This window comes from Haliotis rufescens, unplaced genomic scaffold, assembly GCF_023055435.1.
Source record: "Haliotis rufescens isolate VD_foot unplaced genomic scaffold, xgHalRufe1.0.p SCAF_5, whole genome shotgun sequence".
Lineage (NCBI taxonomy): Eukaryota > Metazoa > Mollusca > Gastropoda > Lepetellida > Haliotidae > Haliotis > Haliotis rufescens.
The window spans coordinates 22,854,025-22,875,037 of NW_025964223.1; the positions used below are offsets into that span (position 1 = coordinate 22,854,025).

The 21,013-nt window shown below is 38.7% G+C and overlaps 2 protein-coding genes across 5 annotated transcripts in view; both read left to right on the forward strand.

The window, feature by feature from the left end:
• The window catches only part of LOC124111784 (phosphatidylinositol phosphatase PTPRQ-like), a 97,535-nt gene extending 80,804 nt beyond the window's left edge, over window positions 1-16,731 (forward strand). The window contains exons 22-39 of the mRNA XM_048384543.1: window positions 84-257; window positions 1,561-1,695; window positions 7,471-7,607; window positions 7,861-7,983; window positions 8,148-8,211; window positions 8,452-8,642; window positions 10,860-11,040; window positions 11,252-11,425; window positions 12,043-12,177; window positions 12,364-12,500; window positions 12,950-13,054; window positions 13,376-13,442; window positions 13,792-13,950; window positions 14,641-14,784; window positions 15,111-15,222; window positions 15,648-15,718; window positions 15,855-15,957; window positions 16,210-16,731. Coding sequence (XP_048240500.1) covers window positions 84-257; window positions 1,561-1,695; window positions 7,471-7,607; window positions 7,861-7,983; window positions 8,148-8,211; window positions 8,452-8,642; window positions 10,860-11,040; window positions 11,252-11,425; window positions 12,043-12,177; window positions 12,364-12,500; window positions 12,950-13,054; window positions 13,376-13,442; window positions 13,792-13,950; window positions 14,641-14,732 — 1,874 coding nt within the window. The 3' untranslated portion in view covers window positions 14,733-14,784; window positions 15,111-15,222; window positions 15,648-15,718; window positions 15,855-15,957; window positions 16,210-16,731. The remainder of the gene's footprint in view (window positions 1-83; window positions 258-1,560; window positions 1,696-7,470; window positions 7,608-7,860; window positions 7,984-8,147; window positions 8,212-8,451; window positions 8,643-10,859; window positions 11,041-11,251; window positions 11,426-12,042; window positions 12,178-12,363; window positions 12,501-12,949; window positions 13,055-13,375; window positions 13,443-13,791; window positions 13,951-14,640; window positions 14,785-15,110; window positions 15,223-15,647; window positions 15,719-15,854; window positions 15,958-16,209) is intronic.
• A 3,094-nt stretch (window positions 16,732-19,825) lies between these two features.
• Window positions 19,826-21,013, forward strand: part of LOC124111740 (phosphatidylinositol phosphatase PTPRQ-like) — a 247,471-nt gene continuing 246,283 nt past the window's right edge. For 3 of the 4 annotated variants that reach the window (XM_048384535.1, XM_048384537.1, XM_048384536.1), the window contains exon 1: window positions 19,826-20,019. In XM_048384535.1, the coding sequence (XP_048240492.1) occupies window positions 19,966-20,019 (54 nt within the window). In that variant the 5' untranslated portion in view covers window positions 19,826-19,965. The remainder of the gene's footprint in view (window positions 20,020-21,013) is intronic. The other variant, XM_048384534.1, reaches the window with a different exon arrangement.

Sequence of the window (21,013 nt, forward strand, 5' to 3'; positions counted from 1 at the left end):
GGAGTGACGTTTATAGCGAGAGCCTGGTGTGTACAAGCTATAACCTTCAATATACCCAACCTGTCAATATTTTGTTTTTGTAGTTCCATCACAACCAAAGGTGTTGCAGGCCTTTGTGAACAGCTCGTCGAGTGTGACCCTGTGCTGGACCCCTGCCGACCACCAGGTAGGACCCACTACCTACTACATTAAAGTAGGGGAAGAGACGAGCCTGAACTCACATACCTTCCAAGAGAAAGAGTATGTCACTGTCAGTGGTATGTATTATTTCACTTCGGATTGAATCGACTCTGCACAGCATCTAAAGATTTAAGTGATAACACACTCCTGCTATACAACTTTATATTACAACCCTAGCACCGACATTTATGAGATTCTTAGTCCAGATTAGAGGGGTTGCTACCTCATGATCAGAATTGGGTCCACATGCGAGCTTCCTGATACAATTGAAGAGGAAATGCATTTGATTGTTAAGATCCTACACTGAGGGGTGTGTAATTCAGTCGCCCAAAATATGCAAACATTTAATTTGTCCACATACCTGTCTAGACATAGGTGAGGTGCCGACTTGGTGTACAAAATGACGAGGGCGAAAGCTCAGACATATTTTAGTTCGATTCTGTTTGCCGTATAATATTTTTATAAGTACTTTGTTTCAGAAATAAATGTTAAAATGGAAATTAATGACCTAATTCTTGACATCGAGATTTGTAGGATGGTTGCTCACTCACCACCAACAATATTGTGATGGAAGTGAAAGTTAATGTGACTTCCTGAAATCCTACAGCTAGCATCATGTAGCACTTGCGACCCCCCCCCCCCCCCCCCCCCCCAAAGTGGGCAGATCTAGAGCACTCTTTGCAAATCGCCAGAAACATTGATTCGAATGCACTTGTGACACGGAAGATTGAACCGCATCAGCAGATAGACGACTGGTGTTGATTAGTAAACCATGTAACTCGAGTTATTTTAAGGGGACTAGTCTGATAGTGTGTTACTAAATTTGACACTAAGCCCACATCGGACCCCGCTGCAGCCAGAACATTGTAATTTGTCTATCGCTGTGGCAACGCAGTGTGTTCATCAACTTTTCTGACTGGGTGTTTGTGGTTGTTAACGGTTTGACATCTTTCTTTTCATTATTTGTGAATTTAATGACTCGTGCCATTTAGATATATGTATGACAGCATCTCCCAAACCATAAACAATTACAAAGTAGTTATGATGTCCATTTACATGTGACAAATATCGCGTTCGGTTTTAATGCTCGGGCCTGCCAATCATCGATAATTTCCTTCCTGTCACCTGATGTTTGGATTATCTTAATTCACTGTGCAAATCTTTGACTCTATAATGATACCTCTACCTATTTACTGTTTACTTTGTTCATGAAGTAGTTTGCGACCATAACGTAAATGTAACTTAGCATGCATTAAGATGAACATTTTGTATTGAACATTTGTCATCATCAAATACAACACACCTGGTCTTTGATAACTATGCGCGGGTAGGATTGATAAACATTTCTCTACATTATGTTCATACCTTATCAAACTCCAGGTTTTCATAATACATTCGTCTTGGTTGAGGGTCTCCGGAGTTACTGGAAGTACAACTTCAGCATCACAGCAGCCACTCCAGTTGGCAACTCAAGTGCCGAGTCTCTGAACGAAGCTGTCAGGACAGACGAGTCAGGTTTGTTTTGTTTGTTTTAAACATATACTCAACAACAAACGTTCCTCTGACACCAATATTTTAGTGTATTTTTCAAACAAGTAAAGTTTGGTTTTCAATATTGTAGTACGTGTATGGAATTAAGTCACAAAAACGCAACTGCTACAGAAAAACATGCATTCGATGCACAAGTTGACTTTTATGCAAACCCCATGCATTTCACTACCCAAGAATGGGTACACAAATATGTGCGTCTACGGGATTCCATATGCATTGTTTAGCATCGTGCTGACAACAACCACTCAGTTAAACAACATAATGACGCAATTATTCAAGATTACGAAATGCCACGCCTGTCCGAAAATTAGCGTCTGCCCGCCATTGGTATGATTGAAGCAGGATATAGTCAACGTGATGTTGCAAGACAATTTAACACCATTTGGTGTTTATGGCAACGTTGGCAACAGACGAATGTAGTCAGAGACCATCCACGGAGTGGCAGTAACCAATAATCGACAAGACAACTGGATTCGAACAACACACCTACGAAATCGATTCCAGCCAGCAACAGTGACAGCAAGAAGCATCCCTGGCCTACGACGAATATCTTCACAAACCGTAGGTCGTCGCCTAAGATGTGCAGGGCTTGTCGCTAGAAGCCCCGCCAGACGTCCCATTTTGACAGGAAACCACCGTCAAGCACGCCTACAGTGGTGGAGACAGAGTCTGCGCTGTACGGCCATGCAGTGAGGACAGTTCTATTCACTAACGAGTCTCGTTTCCACCTCAGCCACAGCGATGGACGGATTCGAGTCGACCGTCGAGGTGAACGTTACGTCAATCATTGTGTCATGGAAGAACATCGGTTCGGGGGCGGCAGCGTTATGGTATGGGGTGGGATAACAGCAAGCCAGAGGACCCGTTTGATAGTGGTAGAGGGAAATCTCAATGGACAGCATTCCCGCGACGAGATCATCGGCCCTGTTGTTCTACCGTTTTTGCGTCGACATGCCCCAGGCATTACCTTTCAACATGACAACGCCCGGCCTCATATTGGTCGACTTGTTCAGGATTCCCTTCAACAAAACAACGTGAATTTCATCCCCTGGCCGGTTAGCTCCCCTGATCTCTCACCAATCGAGCGCATGTGGGATGAGATGGATCGGCGCCTTCGACGTCAACCATGTGTTCCACAGACACTCCAGGAACTTCGAAACCTGCTCAAGCAGATATGGACAGATATCCCACAGGACTTTGTGCGGCGCCTGGTCTATTCCATGAGACGATGATGTGTTGCTTGCATCCCAACCAGAGGTGGACACACATGCTGTTGATTTGTAAATTGACATTTTGGCATGTTCATGTTTTTTTTAATGAAATCACGCATTTTCTGAAGTCAGTATGGCAAATTAAACCATTTGAACACTTACGGGAGTCTTTCATCTGTTGCAAACCGAAATTGTTTCAGATTTGGTAAAAAACATAACTTTGCATCAATTCTTATTCAATGTCACAAGAACTTTTGTTGTTCAGTATATGTTATTGACACATATGGTCAACGGGATTGGGCAAAGGTTATCCAACTCAGGTGGCCCTTTCCCTAATGCATATGTAAGGACATTGATTATACATAAAAATACACATATACATACACTCATACACACAAACATACACATATACATGTTTACTAGTATATATATATATAGACATACATACATACATACATACATACATACATACATACATACATACATACATACATACATACATACATACATACATACATACATACATACATACATACATACATACATACATACGCGTATATATACTCTACCCCTAGTCTTTGAGAAGTCCCGGCCATGGTCAGACGTTGTTGACAGTCCCGTCATAACGTTACGAAGTGCAGTCAGATGTACACACAGCGACAAAACGAAACAAGGTAACAATTCAAACATATTTCTGACAAATCCAACTATTTTGATTTGTGGAAAAAGTTCCGAACCGCAGAAGTCTACAAGCACAGATATGGCTACTGATCCTGCTTGGTTAGGACCAGTGTACTCGGAAAATTGTTTCGCAATTTATATCTTCAAAGTTGCCCAAACTTGTAAAACGCCTTACCTACGTCACAGTTAGACACTGATTTTCAGTATATGAGACTGTTCTTTTGATAATGATAGCAATTATCCCGGTAGTTTCTCCAGATTCCCGATGGTTCATTCTGACTCGATCGCCGAATGTTTGTTTGTAAACAGTGAAAGTAGTCCCTTCTTGACCTTTGATATCTGCATCTCTATCCGCACATGACCCCAACGGATATAATATTTATCCGTTGGCTTTATCCTGCAGAGAAACCTACCCATTATATGATAAACAGACAAACATGTTCATATACATACATGCATACATATATACATACGTCTACACATATACATACATACACACACAGTCACATACATATTAAATTAACACAGAGAAATATATTTACTGAAAACATAAACATTAGGATGCAAGAATGACATAAACATACATACAATGCCCATATGAACACATTTTACTTGTATATACACATTGATACAAAAATACATGAGCACAAATACACATGCAAGTCTACATATATAATTACACAATCATACACACACTATATACATGTACATATACATACATATACGCATGTAGACACATATGTACATATATATACATAATTATACACATATACACACACTTACATGCACTCTTACATACACACAAACACACACACACATATATATATATATATATATATATGTGTGTGTGTGTGTGTGTGTGTGTGTGTGTGTGTGTGTGTGTGTGTGTGTGTACACTTACATATAACACATACATGTACACATATTTACACATTTACAACATATACATACCCGTATACATTATGTTTACAGACAGGGGCAGAGGCAGACGTACCCATGTATTCATATACATGCATGCATCAAAATAACCACACATAAACCCTGTAATTAAAATCGCATCATTTACTATGATGCGACAACCCCTTTGTGTGACGAACTGAGCTCACCTCCAAAGAAGTAGTGTCAGGTGAAGTTTGTAATCAACCACTTAGCGTCGAGGGTTCTAAATTATTGGTACGAGTGAGCAAAACATTGCGACCTGCATTTCCAAATTGTCTATGTCGAAATTAAATTGCCATCTTCCGAAAATAAAGGAAAAAGGCCACGCCTTTTTGTTGTGAATACACTAAGTTGTTTCTAAACGTCACGACATCTTCGCCCATCGAAAGAATATTTGTGTTCTGTGTGGATTTTCATTTGTTAAAATTTAAATCGAAATATCCGAATCGATGTAAAGTAATGAAGCCGAGTCGCTTTAAAAAACTGACATCTGGTTTGCTCAAATATCCTGTCCCGCACTTCTATGAATGATCTTAACGCAGACAGTTGTCCTGTCGGCATAAATATCTGATTTTAATGAGACTGACATGTTGTATGTCTGCAAGCACTAAATATATGTCGCAGGAAACATATAGTGTAAAACGTCTGTAAATGGCGAGAATGATTAAGAGTTCGTGAACATAAATAAGAAATCAATGAACATGAGAACAGACTTATTGACTGATTGATATTGTTTCAGTATCTTGTTTTTCTTTCACACCTGTGGGTGAGAAACCAATTTGAGATAACTTGTATCAAACATATGTGTGAGATCGAATTCCAGGCCCGTGATTGGCTACTCCATGGTGATGACCTAAGGTCTGATTATGACGGACTACTGTCCCGATTGTAAGTTATTGAAAAGTTTCTCGTGCTTCAGTCAAATGTTCATCTACGTCTGTGTTGAACGTTATGGGTTTTAGAGTGTAAACCCCCTGGAAGCCACATCCACATAAATGTCCCTCCTCTTCAATCCTCACTTCGATATGGAATACAATATATATTCAAAGTACACCAAACACACTAACTTCACAGTTTTGAATTCCCGCTTCTCTGATATCATTCACTGTCGTTTAAGGCAAAGCAAAAATACTGAAAGTGACCTCTGAAAATAAGGTACGTTGTAAATCTCCATTTGCAGCGTTATAAACTATGTGTTTAGAAATCTAAATATCGGATATTTACTCGAAGAATTGAATTTCAAACACAGCTTATTCGTGATCAAGGGTATCTGTTTTTCATCAAATCACTATTGATACTTCTGAAACGTTTCCGATAAGCCTAGACATTTTTGGAAAACACGCAAACACACGAAGAGTAGTTTCCGCCATCTATTGATAGTGTTTACAAAGTCACATTACAATGATCAGATAAATTTAACAGAAATCGTAAAGGTTCTTCTGTAACGCAATGACTGACGCAAAATCACGCACAACTAATTCTCTTGGTTGCACTGGAAAACATAAAACAAATAGCAGGACTTAGATTGTCTGATTGTTTCTGATTACTTACATGACACATTAATGTATATACGATTCCTCACTCAACGAAAATGATATCGATCTCTATAAATCCCGCGTAATGTTGTCAGTGAACACGCCATTTTGTAAAGGTCGGTCACCGGTAGTGATGTCATGCGGATGTTGTACATATTTGGTAAAAACAATTTAGGTGAAAAATATTAACTCGGGTGTGTATGAAACAGATTACTGCACTCGCGCCTGTCAGATACCATTTATCTCACAAGTCGTTGTTTCAAAGCGAATCAAACTCACTTTTGCTCGTTAGATACGTTTTCAACCAATTTGTTGTGAGATAACTGGCATCTGACAGACACTCGTGTAGTTTCTCTATATCACAGCTCGTCGTCGGCTACACGTGAATGACCACAGTGAGGCGGTGGTGTAAAATGTGAAGCATTCACCAATTCAAATGACGTCAATAGATTCACCTGACAACTTGACCTCGGGGTGAAGGACAAATATAATAATCACAACAATCAATGTTATTTGTTTTAAAATATTTGACTTCATTCAGACCCGTTGCAGTTTTGTAACGTATTTAGTGAGAAATCCTGGGTCTTTAAGTGAATCTGATTTTGCAAAACACAAAGCAGGTGCATATCCTGTCGCACATCAGTTCCTGTCATAATCCTATCAAGTGATTTCGAACCCCAGACTCGCCCTCATTATATTCTAATTCCTGCTAAACTGTACAGGTGCTCATGGGTTTTACCAAACTGTGACATGTACAAGGTACCATTGCGGTCTTTCTTCCCTAACCAGTAGTAATGCTGTCCAAAGTGACAACTCAGTCTTGCAGATCCGAATATCCACAGCTTTTTAGCATAAATACTATTTTGAATCGTCTCATGGTTAATACTACAGTAAAATACGGTTATAACGAACACGCTTATAACGAACTGACGGATATAACGAACTTACTTTTGGGTCCCGACTATTTGCTGTTGTATTACTGTATATATGCTTATAACGAACTACGGTTATAACGAACTAAAATTAGTAGTCCCTTTGAGTTCGTTATAACCGTACTTTACTGTAATAGAATTTACTCATTTTAATAATTATGTTAACATTTTGCATAACTCGATGCACTTTCAATGAAACAGAAATAATTACAATCTGAATATAATTACATCACTTATTGAGGTAACAATTATTTAAGGGCAACCACCTGTTTTCGACAGCATCCCTTAACGCACCGGCCCATCTTGTTTGTTTTGTTATCACTTTTTGATAGTGATTTATAAACACGTGTTCATGATATAGTCGGAACCATATAATCGACTATGCTTTCAGCTGAGATTATATTTTTACTGTTATCAATAAAGAGCGTGTTTCATTTATAGCTCCTGGAAAGGTAGAGAATCTTCTCATCGCTCAGATTTCAGACAACTTCACGAGTTTGGAAGTCTTCTTCTCCTGCCCCAACGAAACAGAAAGACACGGCGACATTAAATATTACATACTGTCGTATGTTGCTCAGGTATGTCTTACTGATGGTAAAAATGTGCAGAGGAACATATTATATCACTATAATCAGAAAAGGCGCAGGTATGACGTATACGTTTACTTTTATCCAAATCCTGCCTTTGTCCACGTTTATAAATAATTTGTATATACAACTTGAGAAAGATGTATGAATGAAATTGATATTCAGTACAAGTAAATTTATATTATATGTACTGTGCGCGATTATTATGTGGACTGTGTGCGAATATTATTTTGCATTTTGACAGGTAGAATATACCAACAACGTGACAGAAAATCATCAAGGATTGAACATTTCTACTCGACCTGAGTCGAACTGTAACTACGCAAGGGTTGTACCCGTGACGGCAGATGTAAACTACATGTTCTCGGTGAGTTAGGACGAACTGTGTCCTCCAGTTACCCTTTAATACGTTATACGCCCAAAGAAGGTACCTCAGAAGAAGGTAGTTTAATCGGTTCTGTAGGATCGGTTCTGGATATTCATCATATATATTTCTAGTAAACTGAACACTACATCATCTTTCAATTACAGGTTGTAGCTCATGATTCGTATGCTGGGAATGAAACAACTGAATATTATTTTGCAAACGTTGGGCGTACGTATGTTTCCGACATTTCAATCACATAGGATACTTCAATGATGTACTACTTGTAGCACACACGTACATGCAGCTGTCATGTTAGTGTGAATATAAGTCATTCAAAAAATACAATAGAAGTGCCTTCATAGTATAAATGTTTATCCCATTAAAGACCCATTTCTGTCATCGTGTATGTCGAGTTCCATTTATTAATAAAAACGGTATCGTCCCACTGCCGTATTCATTGTTCAACAGAGCCAGGGAGTGTATCAGATTTCACGAACACGTCCACCACCAGCAGCTCCATCAGTCTGTCCTGGAAGCCTCCCAGATTTCCCAATGGCTTTATCCTGGGATATGTCCTGTATGTCCACACAGAAGACGGGGCGTGTCAGCAGGCTGTGCACATTGTCTGTACTGACTGCCAGTCTCATGGAACCATCAGAGTGAGTACACCAAACAGAATATGAAGGAAACTTGATTATACTTCCATCTTTCCGGGTCGTAGACATTTGAGGTATATTCTGTCAAAACGTTATACTATCCGTGTGTGAGTTTCAATTCAGATCGAGGTCAAACGTCTTGTCTTAACGTGTAGAAGGATGGCATCTGTTGGATGATTCTACGTTCTTCTGGATATATACACATGCACAAAAGTTAAGCGCCACCATATTCATACTCTCTTGATTTCACGTGTGGGAATCGGAAATACGAGATATGATGATGTATGACTGAATTAGGCTTCCATAGTTTCATGAACCCAAATTTGTCCAGATACCACAAGGAAAGCGTGATTTACGTGTTGCTACCCTATAAATAGTGAAAATCAAGTTTCAGACACGTGGTTGCATTTTGCTCCTGTGTGAGATTCCCCTTCCAATAGAGGTTGAAAATCAGCCATGGTGAGGAGAAAGTTAACGAACGCTGAAAGCTGGCAAGTGATAGGCATGAAAAATGCTGGCATGTCATGCAGGGCCATTGCAAGACAAATGGGTCGTCATCACAGTGTTATCACTCGTTTGGTTGTCAAACATGGTCAAACCAATGCTGTCTATGACAGGCATAGGTCTGGTAGGCCAAGAAAGACCTCTTACAGAGAGGATAGACGTCTTTTCAGGATAGTCAGACGAAATCCAGTCTGTCATGATTTGGGGTTGTATTTCCTACGGCTGCAAACTTCCGCTCGTGGAAACCTCAATGGCCAACAATACCAAGATGCCGTTCTTCGTCAAGTGGTAGTCCCTCATTTTGACAACCATCATCTTCAGACAAGACCTGTTTACATGGACGACAATGCTAGACCACACAGATCTGGGGCAGTTTTGGCTTATTTGCGTCAAGAAGCTATTGCCACTCTTCCTTGGCCTGTTGTCCGGATCTTAATCCGATTGTGCATCTCTGGGACATTCTGGGCCGGAAAATCAGACATCGTGATCCCCAAATTCAAAATCTCGCTTGACTTGAAGCCGCACTTGCATTTGCTAAATATTTTTAATAATATAAATATAACTTGATGAAAATGTTTTAATGCCATGAATACATGTATCATGTAAAGTGAAAGATGCTGAATCCATTAAACTGACACCAATTTAGACACATTGTGTTACGCACAATACTAAACATCTCTCATGTCATTGAACTGGTGTATCTTAAGTTCAAACTACCTTGGGGCAGAGGAGAAGGTTTGGGTTCATTATCATTCACACATCATGACTGGGTTCGATCTTAACTTTGGAATATGTATAAAGTTCATCATTGATGCACCACACATTGATGGCTATAACGCTATTTAGGTCATTCCTGTAATATTGAATATGAAAGCATAAATCCATAGATTCACTCACTGAACGTGTCTTAAATACAGAATTGTCCGTATTTCGTGCTTACATTAAAATATTACATGTTTCTTTCTCTAAAATCTAAAGTGGCATGGTAAGGAGAAATGGATGTACGATTTATGTGTCTAAATGTGTCCGTTTTGGATAGAAAACACAAATGCACAAATGTTAACAAATCTATTCACCAGTGTATTTGCCCCTTGATTTGAATCCATGTGTTTACGATTGTTTTGACTATAACGTTGTATTCCTTCGTAATTATATCATACATTTTATTGGCTAGTTCAGGTAGAGGATTTAACTTTTCATATTTCCCGACATGCCCGTTGGCAAAGACTGGAAATGTCTTCCGCCAACTATAACGTCGCCTACCCTTTGTCTCACGTTCAAAGTGTCCTTGGGCAGTGGTTAGCTTTTGGGTTTAATCATTCTCGGATTCATTTTCCAACATGGCATATATGTGTGTGATGCCCATCATTGATGTACCACACGTATTTGTATTATGATATCGATATCAAGGGCATTAATGTAATATTGATAATGAAAGCGTAAATCCGCCATCTCAACGTATCTAGAATGAAGAATAATTGCCCGAATTTCATGCTAACATTTAAAGGTCACATGTTTCTCAAAAATCGAAAGTGGAGAGTGTATAGGTATATCTCTATTGGATGCAAAATACAAATGTACACCTGAAATATGCTAACAGTTGTATCAATATTACCATAATGTGTCCATTGATTTGCAGTCCATATTTTCACGATTTCCTGACTATCATGATTTTTTTCTTCGATACCGAATCATACATCCTATTGGTTTGTTCAGGTAGGGGATGAAATGTGTCGTATTTCCCGACATGCCAGTGGACAAAGACCGGAAACGTCTCTCACCAACTACAACGTCACCTCCCTTTTGTCTTTTACTAACTACACCATCACTGTGGCTGCTGTCAATAACTTCAGCATCGGGAATAACGTTTTCCTTGCTATACGGACAGACACTGATGGTAAACACATTGCATATGGCATCAAATCCAGTCACATTGTGTAATGTCGACTCATTTTTACCAATTGCAACGAGATGAAAGATAAAGCCATTTTTAATTTATCAGAATTAACAGGGAAAAATAAAATATGAATTATATCCATTTACATGACAAGAAATATAAATTCAATGTGTGGTCGAATTTAATTAATGGTGCTTTCCTTGACTTCTAGTCCCAGCGATTCCAGGAAATCTCTTTGTCACTGTGTTGAACGCATCAGCAGTGGAGGTTACCTGGACACCCCCAGTTCACAAGTCCGGACCTATGAATTACACCATCCTCGTACAGCAGGCTACGGGAAGACAATCTTCAACGTTCGAGAACATGGAAAACGTAACTGTAAACGGTACGTGTATATTTAAAGTGACAACGACCCAACAAATAACCAGAATATAAATGACGATAATGTTATATTGACTTATATAAATGATTTATATTATTAGCAACGTGTATGTGTATTTATGTGTATCTCTCTTTATCATGAGTCCTTGTAACTTTGTTATTCGTTTAATTATTATTATTAATTGTAATGTCATTATAAGGAAATCAGTGCTGGTTATATATATCGCCTCATGCTGAAAATAACAACCCAAGAAAACCATCATTATATGTATTTTCGAAAAGACGCATTTACATAATAGTTTTTAGTTGCATTATTTTATACAGTTTATACAATTAATTACAGTGAAAGCGGTATTTGTAGGCAATCATCAATGCACGATTGAATTATTTGGGCATTTATTAACATGGGCGTTAGGATTGCCTAGTGTTTAAAGCATTAGATCGTCACGCCAAATACCGGGCGGGATTGCCTACACATGTGTTCAGGTTGTGTTCTCTTTGTAACAAAAAAATGCTTCGTATGGTTTCTACCTGCTGTGAATATCAGTTACAGTTTTCATTAACACAAAATAATAAGGAGAGGTCTTCCTTTCACACCAATTCGGGTGTTCTGCCCTTCAGGTTACGATTCATCTGAAAGAACCATCGAGGGTCTGTTGAGTTCATGGAGGTACATGTTCAACATTACAGCCCGAACAGCCAAAGGAGATTCCCTTCCTGTTGTCTCAGGAAGTTACATTCTCACTCAGGAATCCAGTATGTATTGTTTTACCAATATTAATGCAATATATTGTCATTATCGTTTTTTAAGATCATCATATAGTTCTTTGTTCAACGTCTTGCAAAAATGTTTAGGTATTCCTTGTTATATCCGTGTATATGGTTCTTAATGCCTATTAATGTGTACATAATGCATTTTATCATTTCATAACATTATAACAGAGCCTGGTGAAGTACAGAATTTGAACGTTTCATCAATTCCTGACAACTTTACGGCTGTAAACCTCACCTGGGACTGTCCCAAGGAAAGAGAAAGGAACGGATTTATAAAAAATTACACCATACAGTATTCGGGTCCGGTACGGTACCATTGTGTTCACCAAACTCCAAAAAAACAACGACAAAAAACATCACAACTGAATCATGTAAAAGACTCTGACTTATCGTCAGTCACATAGTTCATATGGCAATAACTGAGTTTGATAATTGCCCAGGGGTGGTTCCAAGCAAGATATGGAAATAAGTATATTTATCGATTTATTCAGATCTGTCTGCTAAGAACATAAATTATTCGCATACATCATTCTAATTTGTTAAGATTTACAATTAACGAGAATGAATCTAATTTTGAGGTAATTACCGTGATCGGTAGACATTCACCCTAAAAGCTAAATGTTCATGCATATTGTAATACAGAAACACTTAATTACAAATGTGTAAATGTACACGACACCGTGAATGTATAAACTAACAACTAACAACTTATCAGTAATTATATCTGCAATAACAAAGTAACACTGATGTCTAGGGAGCGGTACCTATGGTGTATGGCCACTATGAACCTGAGGATCCGTGTGATAATACTCATACAGCCATATTACCAGTACGGCCAGAACACAACTACACATTCAAAGTAAGAAAGTAACGAGCGCTTGTACGTCTGTATACGCTACTTTCAATTCTTTTTACTGGCCCAGCGTAGCCTGTGTATGAAAATCCTTTTATTTGCCACGATCAGTTCGTTATATACATGTACATGTCTCTTCTTAATGATTTGTTTAATGTTTTATCCTTAAAAGTGGTGAAGAAAAATGCATCCTGCTTTAAGTAACACATATTCTATTCTATTCTGTCGTCAAACGAATGCAGTTTCACTAATTTTTTGGGTGTTTACTCTGATATCCCGAACATGCACATCGTGATGTTTGTTACCATTCTAACTTTTGTTGATGAGGTTTTCGCAAATGCAGCATATCAAGGCAGTCAGAGGTTGTCACATGTGTACAACAGTGTTGCCAGCAGTAAGTACACAGCATTTGATATAGCTAGCGCTCATACCATATTGTGACTTACACACTTTCACCAGCAGTTAGTTTGGAAGTACGCAGTTATTTGCAGAGTCTCCCATCTGTCACGTCGTTAGATAAAGTATTGTCGTGTTAATACGTTTATGTAAGCGAAGTTACCTTTGCCCTACGAAATCAATTCCATAGCTATATTGTTTAGGCATGAAACCGGAAACTATAACCAATAATGCGCGCTGGTATGTATTTAACACTACGTTTCAACTTGCATTCAACGTATTTGGACCTAAGGCTTATGTACAATAAACTTCATTGCATATTTTTTATTTCACTACCCCTGTTGCAGGACCTTCTCTGAAGCCTGCCTCTGACATATTCGTCAGTACAAACGCCCTGACAAGCTCTACTGACACGTCTGTTACTGTAACATTTAATGTACATCTCCTCACGGACACTTCAAACGGAGAAATCATTGCTGCAGGAATTCTGGTATTGAAGAATCAAGGTAGGATAGGCATCAACTGAATCGTTTTGGAACTAATTAAAACTGATAATCTGGATGTTATTGACATTATGCATATTTCTTGACATACACCGAACTGACAATCAACAAATATAGAAACATGAAGATGCGGAGTATTTACTCTATGCCTGAGGCACATTTTGTTATGTACTGGCTTTTGTAGTGGTATTCTACATTATTTTGTGTTTCTATGCTTTCTTGAAAATGGAATTCGAACGTTCTATGTATTGTTGTGCGTCACTGACAAACTTACACATGTCAATGTGATTCTAGTTATTACATACTCTGCGGTGAGACAGATGAATCAGTTTAATATATCTTATAACTGAGATTAACAGTGATGCCACTTCACAGCATAATGATCGCAAGGTACATGTACAATGACTGATCCTTGAAATAATTATTCTCTTCGAGTCATACAGATGAAGAAAATATCAAAAACCGAAAATCTGTTATCCTATAAAGCTGGTAATCACACACACACACACACACACACACACACACACACACACACACACACACACACACACACACACACACACACACACACACACACACACACACACACACACACACACACACACACACACACACACACACACACACACACACACACACACACACACACACTTTTCAAGCCTGTGCTGTATTTTGTCTCAACGACATCCACAGATGAACCTAAACGCCCAGACGATTTAAGGGCCTGGAACACATGGAATAACTGGTATAAATGGCGAGAAAATGGCTTCAAGGGATCCTACTGACCGTCACCGCATAACCTGGCACACAACAGACACAGGAGGGGCGTTAAACAGGGTATAACACGGAAACCCTTTCTCACCTTATCATTATTAGTTATAACATGTTCTTTTATTCGTGAATATGGATATATTTGCATTTAATTTGAGGATTTGCAACAAAAGCCATTGTTCAAATGTGTTTTTGTCCATATGGTTCCAAATATATGAGAAACACAAACTCAATGCATGATTTTGATTCTCTCTTTAATGCATGAACATTGAGTCAATGATAACATCTGAAGTATCTTCACAGAAATCAGAAATATAATTATTTATAAATATTTGTTATAATAGCAAATGGGATAGATATTACACTCAACAAGTTCTTCAAATTTGTTTCAGGCAGCACAATCAACGAGGACCTGTATTCTTATGTGGTCGGAGAAGAAAGTAATTGTGAAAAGGAGCCCTACATATTCTGCAATGGACCTCTGGAACCAGCAACCGTATACATGTAAAATAGATATTTTTGAAGCGGAGCTTCTTAAGAGTGAAAACTTAACACGATTATCGAGACAGTAAAACTCTTTGCAGCAATTAATGTTCATACAATAAAAGTCATTATTAGATGTTTATAACCTGATAGGAATATTTGACCTATGGTATAATGTGGATATCTTGTGAATGATACATATACCTTTCTTGAGTTAAACTTGTGGTACGTATGTTTATTCAGTAAAAACTGTTTTTTAAACCCGTCGATAAAACTGATTATTATATAATTGGCAGTGGCATTGGCAAATTTATTAGTGAAATACATTTCTGCCACGAGATGATAGACTGATATCTTCACTCTCGGGAAAGTTAATTTGTATATCGACATGGGCAAAGTTCAACAACACTTGTGATGGCTCAAGGTCAGCATCGCTCATATTCCAGGGTTATAGGCGTGGCTTGTACACAAACAGGATGTTCATCGACTGATATGTTCGGTCACTTCAAAACGAAAGGTAATCATGCATACATACATATAATGAGATACAACTACATACGAGTACAAGCACTTGTTTTGATGAATAAAGTGTAGTACATTGCCGAACTGTACGTTTTGACAAAAGTAGTTTAGACTGATTCACTTTTGTACAGATCTTAGCCATGGGGCTGACAAAGATGTCACACCATGGATCATCGCCTTTGGAGTGAGCACCGCTATCCTGCTTTGTGTCATCATAATCCTTGTCTTATATTTGTGAGTATTGTGCCCTGCTTAGAATATACAGTTCTCTATGTACTTTCCCCATCCTAAATCGCGTCTTACGTGATTAAATATCAAATGGTGCATGTAAATGGTAGTTCACAGTTATGTGGCAGTACTGAACATATGTAACAACATTCTAAGAACAGTAAATGCATATGCGAGATTTGGAATCTTCTTTTATAAAATATAAGCCAGCTTTCATGTCCCTTTCGTCCTTCACTTCTGTTGTATCTGAACTTGCAGTAAGGTTGTTCAACCAGCCAAGACACTGAGGTCACGGGGAGAAGGCAATGCATTAGAGATGGCCATTCGAGGTGAAGACGGTACAGGGCAGAGAGAAGACACTCCTTACGATGAAGTAGGATGTGGATCTGCCAGCGACAACCCTAATGCCTTAGCGACTACATGTTATGAGAATGTAGATATCAGAAAACAAGAGACGTATGAATCGTTGACTAATCAAGTAGATGACCAAAACATGCATTTGTACGACACTATGCAGGCACGATTGTGAATATAAAGTTGGCATGTACTCGCTTCAAATAACAATGCAGCTACATTTTATGATTTGAGGTACAAATTGCTTTCATCAAATTGGTAAAACACTTTGCTCTTTACTCTGGAGACCATCAGTTCAACTTTACAAAAGCTCATACAAACCTACTCATTGTCAAATGCTGCAATAATTTATGCACATATGGATCCGGACACTACATCCGGAAAATATCCTGAATATTATCCTGAAAATAAAAAAGTGTTACAATATGCTACCTTTTTGTTTCCAAAATACTTAGGGGCTGATTTTGTTAAATACATTATTGTTTATTTAAACACACGAACATTGAATCCCTCTTTATACCGTACCTCTTATAACGTCATAATGTTCTCAATATTTCTATGGGCCTTTTGACACAATTTTGGAGGCCTAATGGTAAAAGCGTTCGCTGGTCACGCCGAAGATCCGGGTTCGATTCCTCACATGCTTACAATGTCTGAAGCCCATTTCTGGTGTCCCCCAACCCTCACCCCACCCCGCGATATTGCTGGAATATTGCTTAAAGCAAAAAAGTCACTCACTCACTCAATATTCTTCATCGGGGTTTGTTTGTTTATTGTTTAACACCGAACGCGGCACTATTCCAGCTATATGACTTGCGACAGCCTGTAAATGACCGAGTCTGGATCAGACTATCCAGAGATTGACATCAAGAGCATCAACCTACGCAATTGGGATAAAATGACATGTATGAACAAAGATCCCTTTTGCCGCCTCTTACATGGGTTGCTGAAGACCACTTCTGAGTCGAATGTTCACGGGTTCTCTCTTGATAAAATGTACAGATAATAATTAACAGAAGGAGAAGTTAACATTGCTTGTGTGTTATTGATCGTTTGATCCAGTTTGGTATTTATACATAAGGAGCAACGATAAGGAAGCAAATAATAATCGGAATTTCTCCAAATACCAGTTGTGAAATGTACAATTTGATAGTGAGTCATACACACATAATCATGACGTACCCGCAATCGCACAATATACTTTGCTATTGGTAGATAGAAGATAGCTTTTGTGTCGCTTTTATCCAGAAATAAACTGACAAAACTGAACATAAATACCGACAAAATGCCGATTTCGTCTGAGTAACCACCCGTTCATTAAGTTCAGTATCCTATTACGTTTTAATATTTTCGCCCTTGTGCGCTTGGAAGCTTATCATAAGCTTATGGTTGTAATTAGAATAAATTAAAATGGAATTTATTTATCTGAGGTCACATGATGCTATTTCTAACCCCGCTTGACTCTCACAGCTCTGGGTTCAAGGATGGCTTAGTCTTCTAAGGCCCTGCAATTCGCTGTGCACAGTTGCGTCCCTTCGGTTGCACAGAAACCTGTGGTCTTCAGTTCCTGATTCACCTAATTATGTTTTCAGCACCAAGTCGTCAACACTTGGCATCATCTCTATTTGATAGTGATTTATAACGCATGCTTATGATATAGTCAGAATCGTGCAATGTGACTCTCTCTGCTTTCAGCAGAAATTTCTTTTAATCATTGAAATGGCTTTGTTGCTTTCATTCTCATGAATAGTAGAGTGGTATGCCCATTCTAGGGTACCAACGACCTACACTGCCACACTAAGCAGGAGAATACAACACAGAAGTTGGTGACAACTCAAGCAGCACCTCAGTTTCAACCTCTTGGTTTCCATCCGGTCTACGAAGAAGGCAGCGAAAGGGTTGTTTTTCCATTCTCAAACAGTCACACATACGTAGGACAAGCATATAACGAGTGATAGTTTTTATATCTCACAGCGGCATGTAAATAATAGAATCCAGGTCACACAAACCAGTGATTGATACAACGACAAATGTCATGATGTACACTGACATGCAATCAACCAAGTCAAAAAGCCTGAACACCTGATCCAAATGTGTTGCCACTTAATCACGTGTGACAGAGAGCATGATATCTATTCTACCAAGAAATCAAATGGGATCTGCACATCATGATAAATTTGGGAAAAAAACGTAACCACTTCCTGACCAAAATGGGGACCATGACGGTCCCCGACGAACATACATGGGGTAATATGATAATATGTCTTGGTGTAATATCTTGTCAACTTCACAACGAGGAAGTTGTTTGCAGCATCTATTGACGCGACCGTGCGCAATTCTATTGAGAAAAATATAAAGGTAACTCGCTTTGCCTCCAAGGCGGGGATCAGAATGTCATCCACAGTATATTGCATTTATCATCAACAAAGAGTCATGTTCTGCGTTTTTACCATGGGTAATTCATACAATAAAATAATGTTTAATCCGTCTACATGGTTGACATTTTCGACACGCAAGTAACCCACGGGGAATATGCACGTTGATAGTTCAGTTTGTCGAATATGATTTGCCCATGTATCCACTTCTTGTTGAGTTCAATCTACATCACCTCACATCAAATACATTTCATGGTAATATCGCTCATCATGCAAGAGTACGAGTAACTCGTCCTGTCAAAATTGAGGTGTGCTTCACATGTTGGGGACTTAATACCTGAATATCACGTGGGGTGAGAACGGCTTTTAGTGTTGCAACGCGCATGGACGAGTATGTGTGGCTGCCTGCTCTGGTCCCGACTGAAGACAACTTTACAGTGCCGGTCCACTGCGAAAATAGACCGAAGTTTAATATCGACACTTCACGAAGACTTAATACACTGATTCCGAGCCAGTAGGGTAACAACAAGTACTATGTAACGTGTTTGGTTTTGACGCAGTGAGGGTATTGAACTGGCCTTCTGCTGTTTCGGCATACGCTCTATACACGTGAATACATTTGGGAAGACGCGTATATTACCGTGGTTTCACCATTTTACAAACATGACATACGTATATACCAACTCAATGCGGGGACGTCCTAACATATAAAGAATTGAATGGTCTGGTAATTACATCTGAATTGATTATACCTTGATATTGTAGAGGCATACATAACAACAATTTGTCATGCATGTAATATTATCATTTCCTTAAGACAAATTGCAATGCGACATTATTGCGACATATGAGTCACCCTAAAATCACGGTAAATGAACTATTAGGGTACAGTTGAGCACAAAAGAGTTAAGATTTTGTATCTTACTTTCAAATCCGCATGTAACGAACTAAAAGTAAACTTTTGCTTTTAATGCTAAATTCGTTATTTTCCTGAAGAATAAAATTATGTACAATTGTTGGTGAATTGAAGTTGGTGGAACTGATAACATTTTAACCTCCAATGTTCAGTGCATGTCACTTGTGCAGTGTTTGTGTTTGCTATCTAAGTTATCGAGCTTATCTTAAACTTTTGACAGCTTGGGACGTCACTGGGCTGTAATATCTTGTCAACTTCACAATGAGGAAGTATATCGCTACAAACGCCTACTGATTCTTATATGCAGCAGTGTGTGATCATGTAAGCAGCTAGCACCTCTCATCGAATGTACATGCCATCGTATCCAAAATGAATCTGGGATCAAGGTTCTGTTGCCTCCTGCTCCTCTTGTTGGCCTGTACGGTAGGTGTTATACAAGTTATCTCCATGTCCCGCTTTCAGTGTTTCAAACCAATCAACGTGGTACGTAATCTTCAATTCTACAATACGTATCTACAATTCTCGCTGACATCTGCTCAGTTTGCTGGTTTGAATATAAATCCCATACTATGTTCCATAATGTGCAAATATCATCATGGATGACAACTAATGTTCGGAAAACTGTATTGACAAACAATCAAGTTTGACAACGAGTCAAATCTGTCCTTATGAAGGGAACAAAAGGTTACATGTACATAACACTTCCTGTTTGTATTGCATTGCTCTAAATGTAATGTGGTCAACAACAATTACTCACTCACGATGAAGTCTGTAATCAGTTTGTATTCATTAAAGGTTTGATACAGAAAAAAACATGTTAGGAACGTCAAAGATCATATGAGTGTCTGACAAGTATCCAACCAGTAACCCTTCCGAAACATGTCAAAGGCTCTGTTGTTAACTGTATAAGCCCTTTAGGTTTGTCGAGTAACATATGCGAGTTTGACAATAAATAAAGTATGTTCTCTATGCTCTATAGGTATGAGTGCTTGAGTCAATGGGTGAGGTGAAATGGAGTTTAACGTCGCGCTCAATATTATTGCACTCTTAAAGCGTCGTGCATGCATGCATGTGTGTGTTCTCTATCTCTCTCTCTGTGAGGGGTGGGGGTATGTGTATGCTAACCCAGAAATCTGTACATAACAGAACTTAGTGTGAAACCAACAAACAACCAACACATGGCATACAATCATCAAATGCATTAAAAAAATTCGCTAGGTTGCAAAGTCATTACAAATTCCTATCCAACAATTACAATGCCAGGTCACAATAGAGTAGTGGTACAATATTCATTGGCAATACATAATATGATGGCAGTTGTCAGTATCAAATACAAACATACAGTGGGGATTCCACAAGTCAGTGATAATGATATGTATTCACCCAGCGGCAACAGTGGTCAAGCTTCCGACACGGG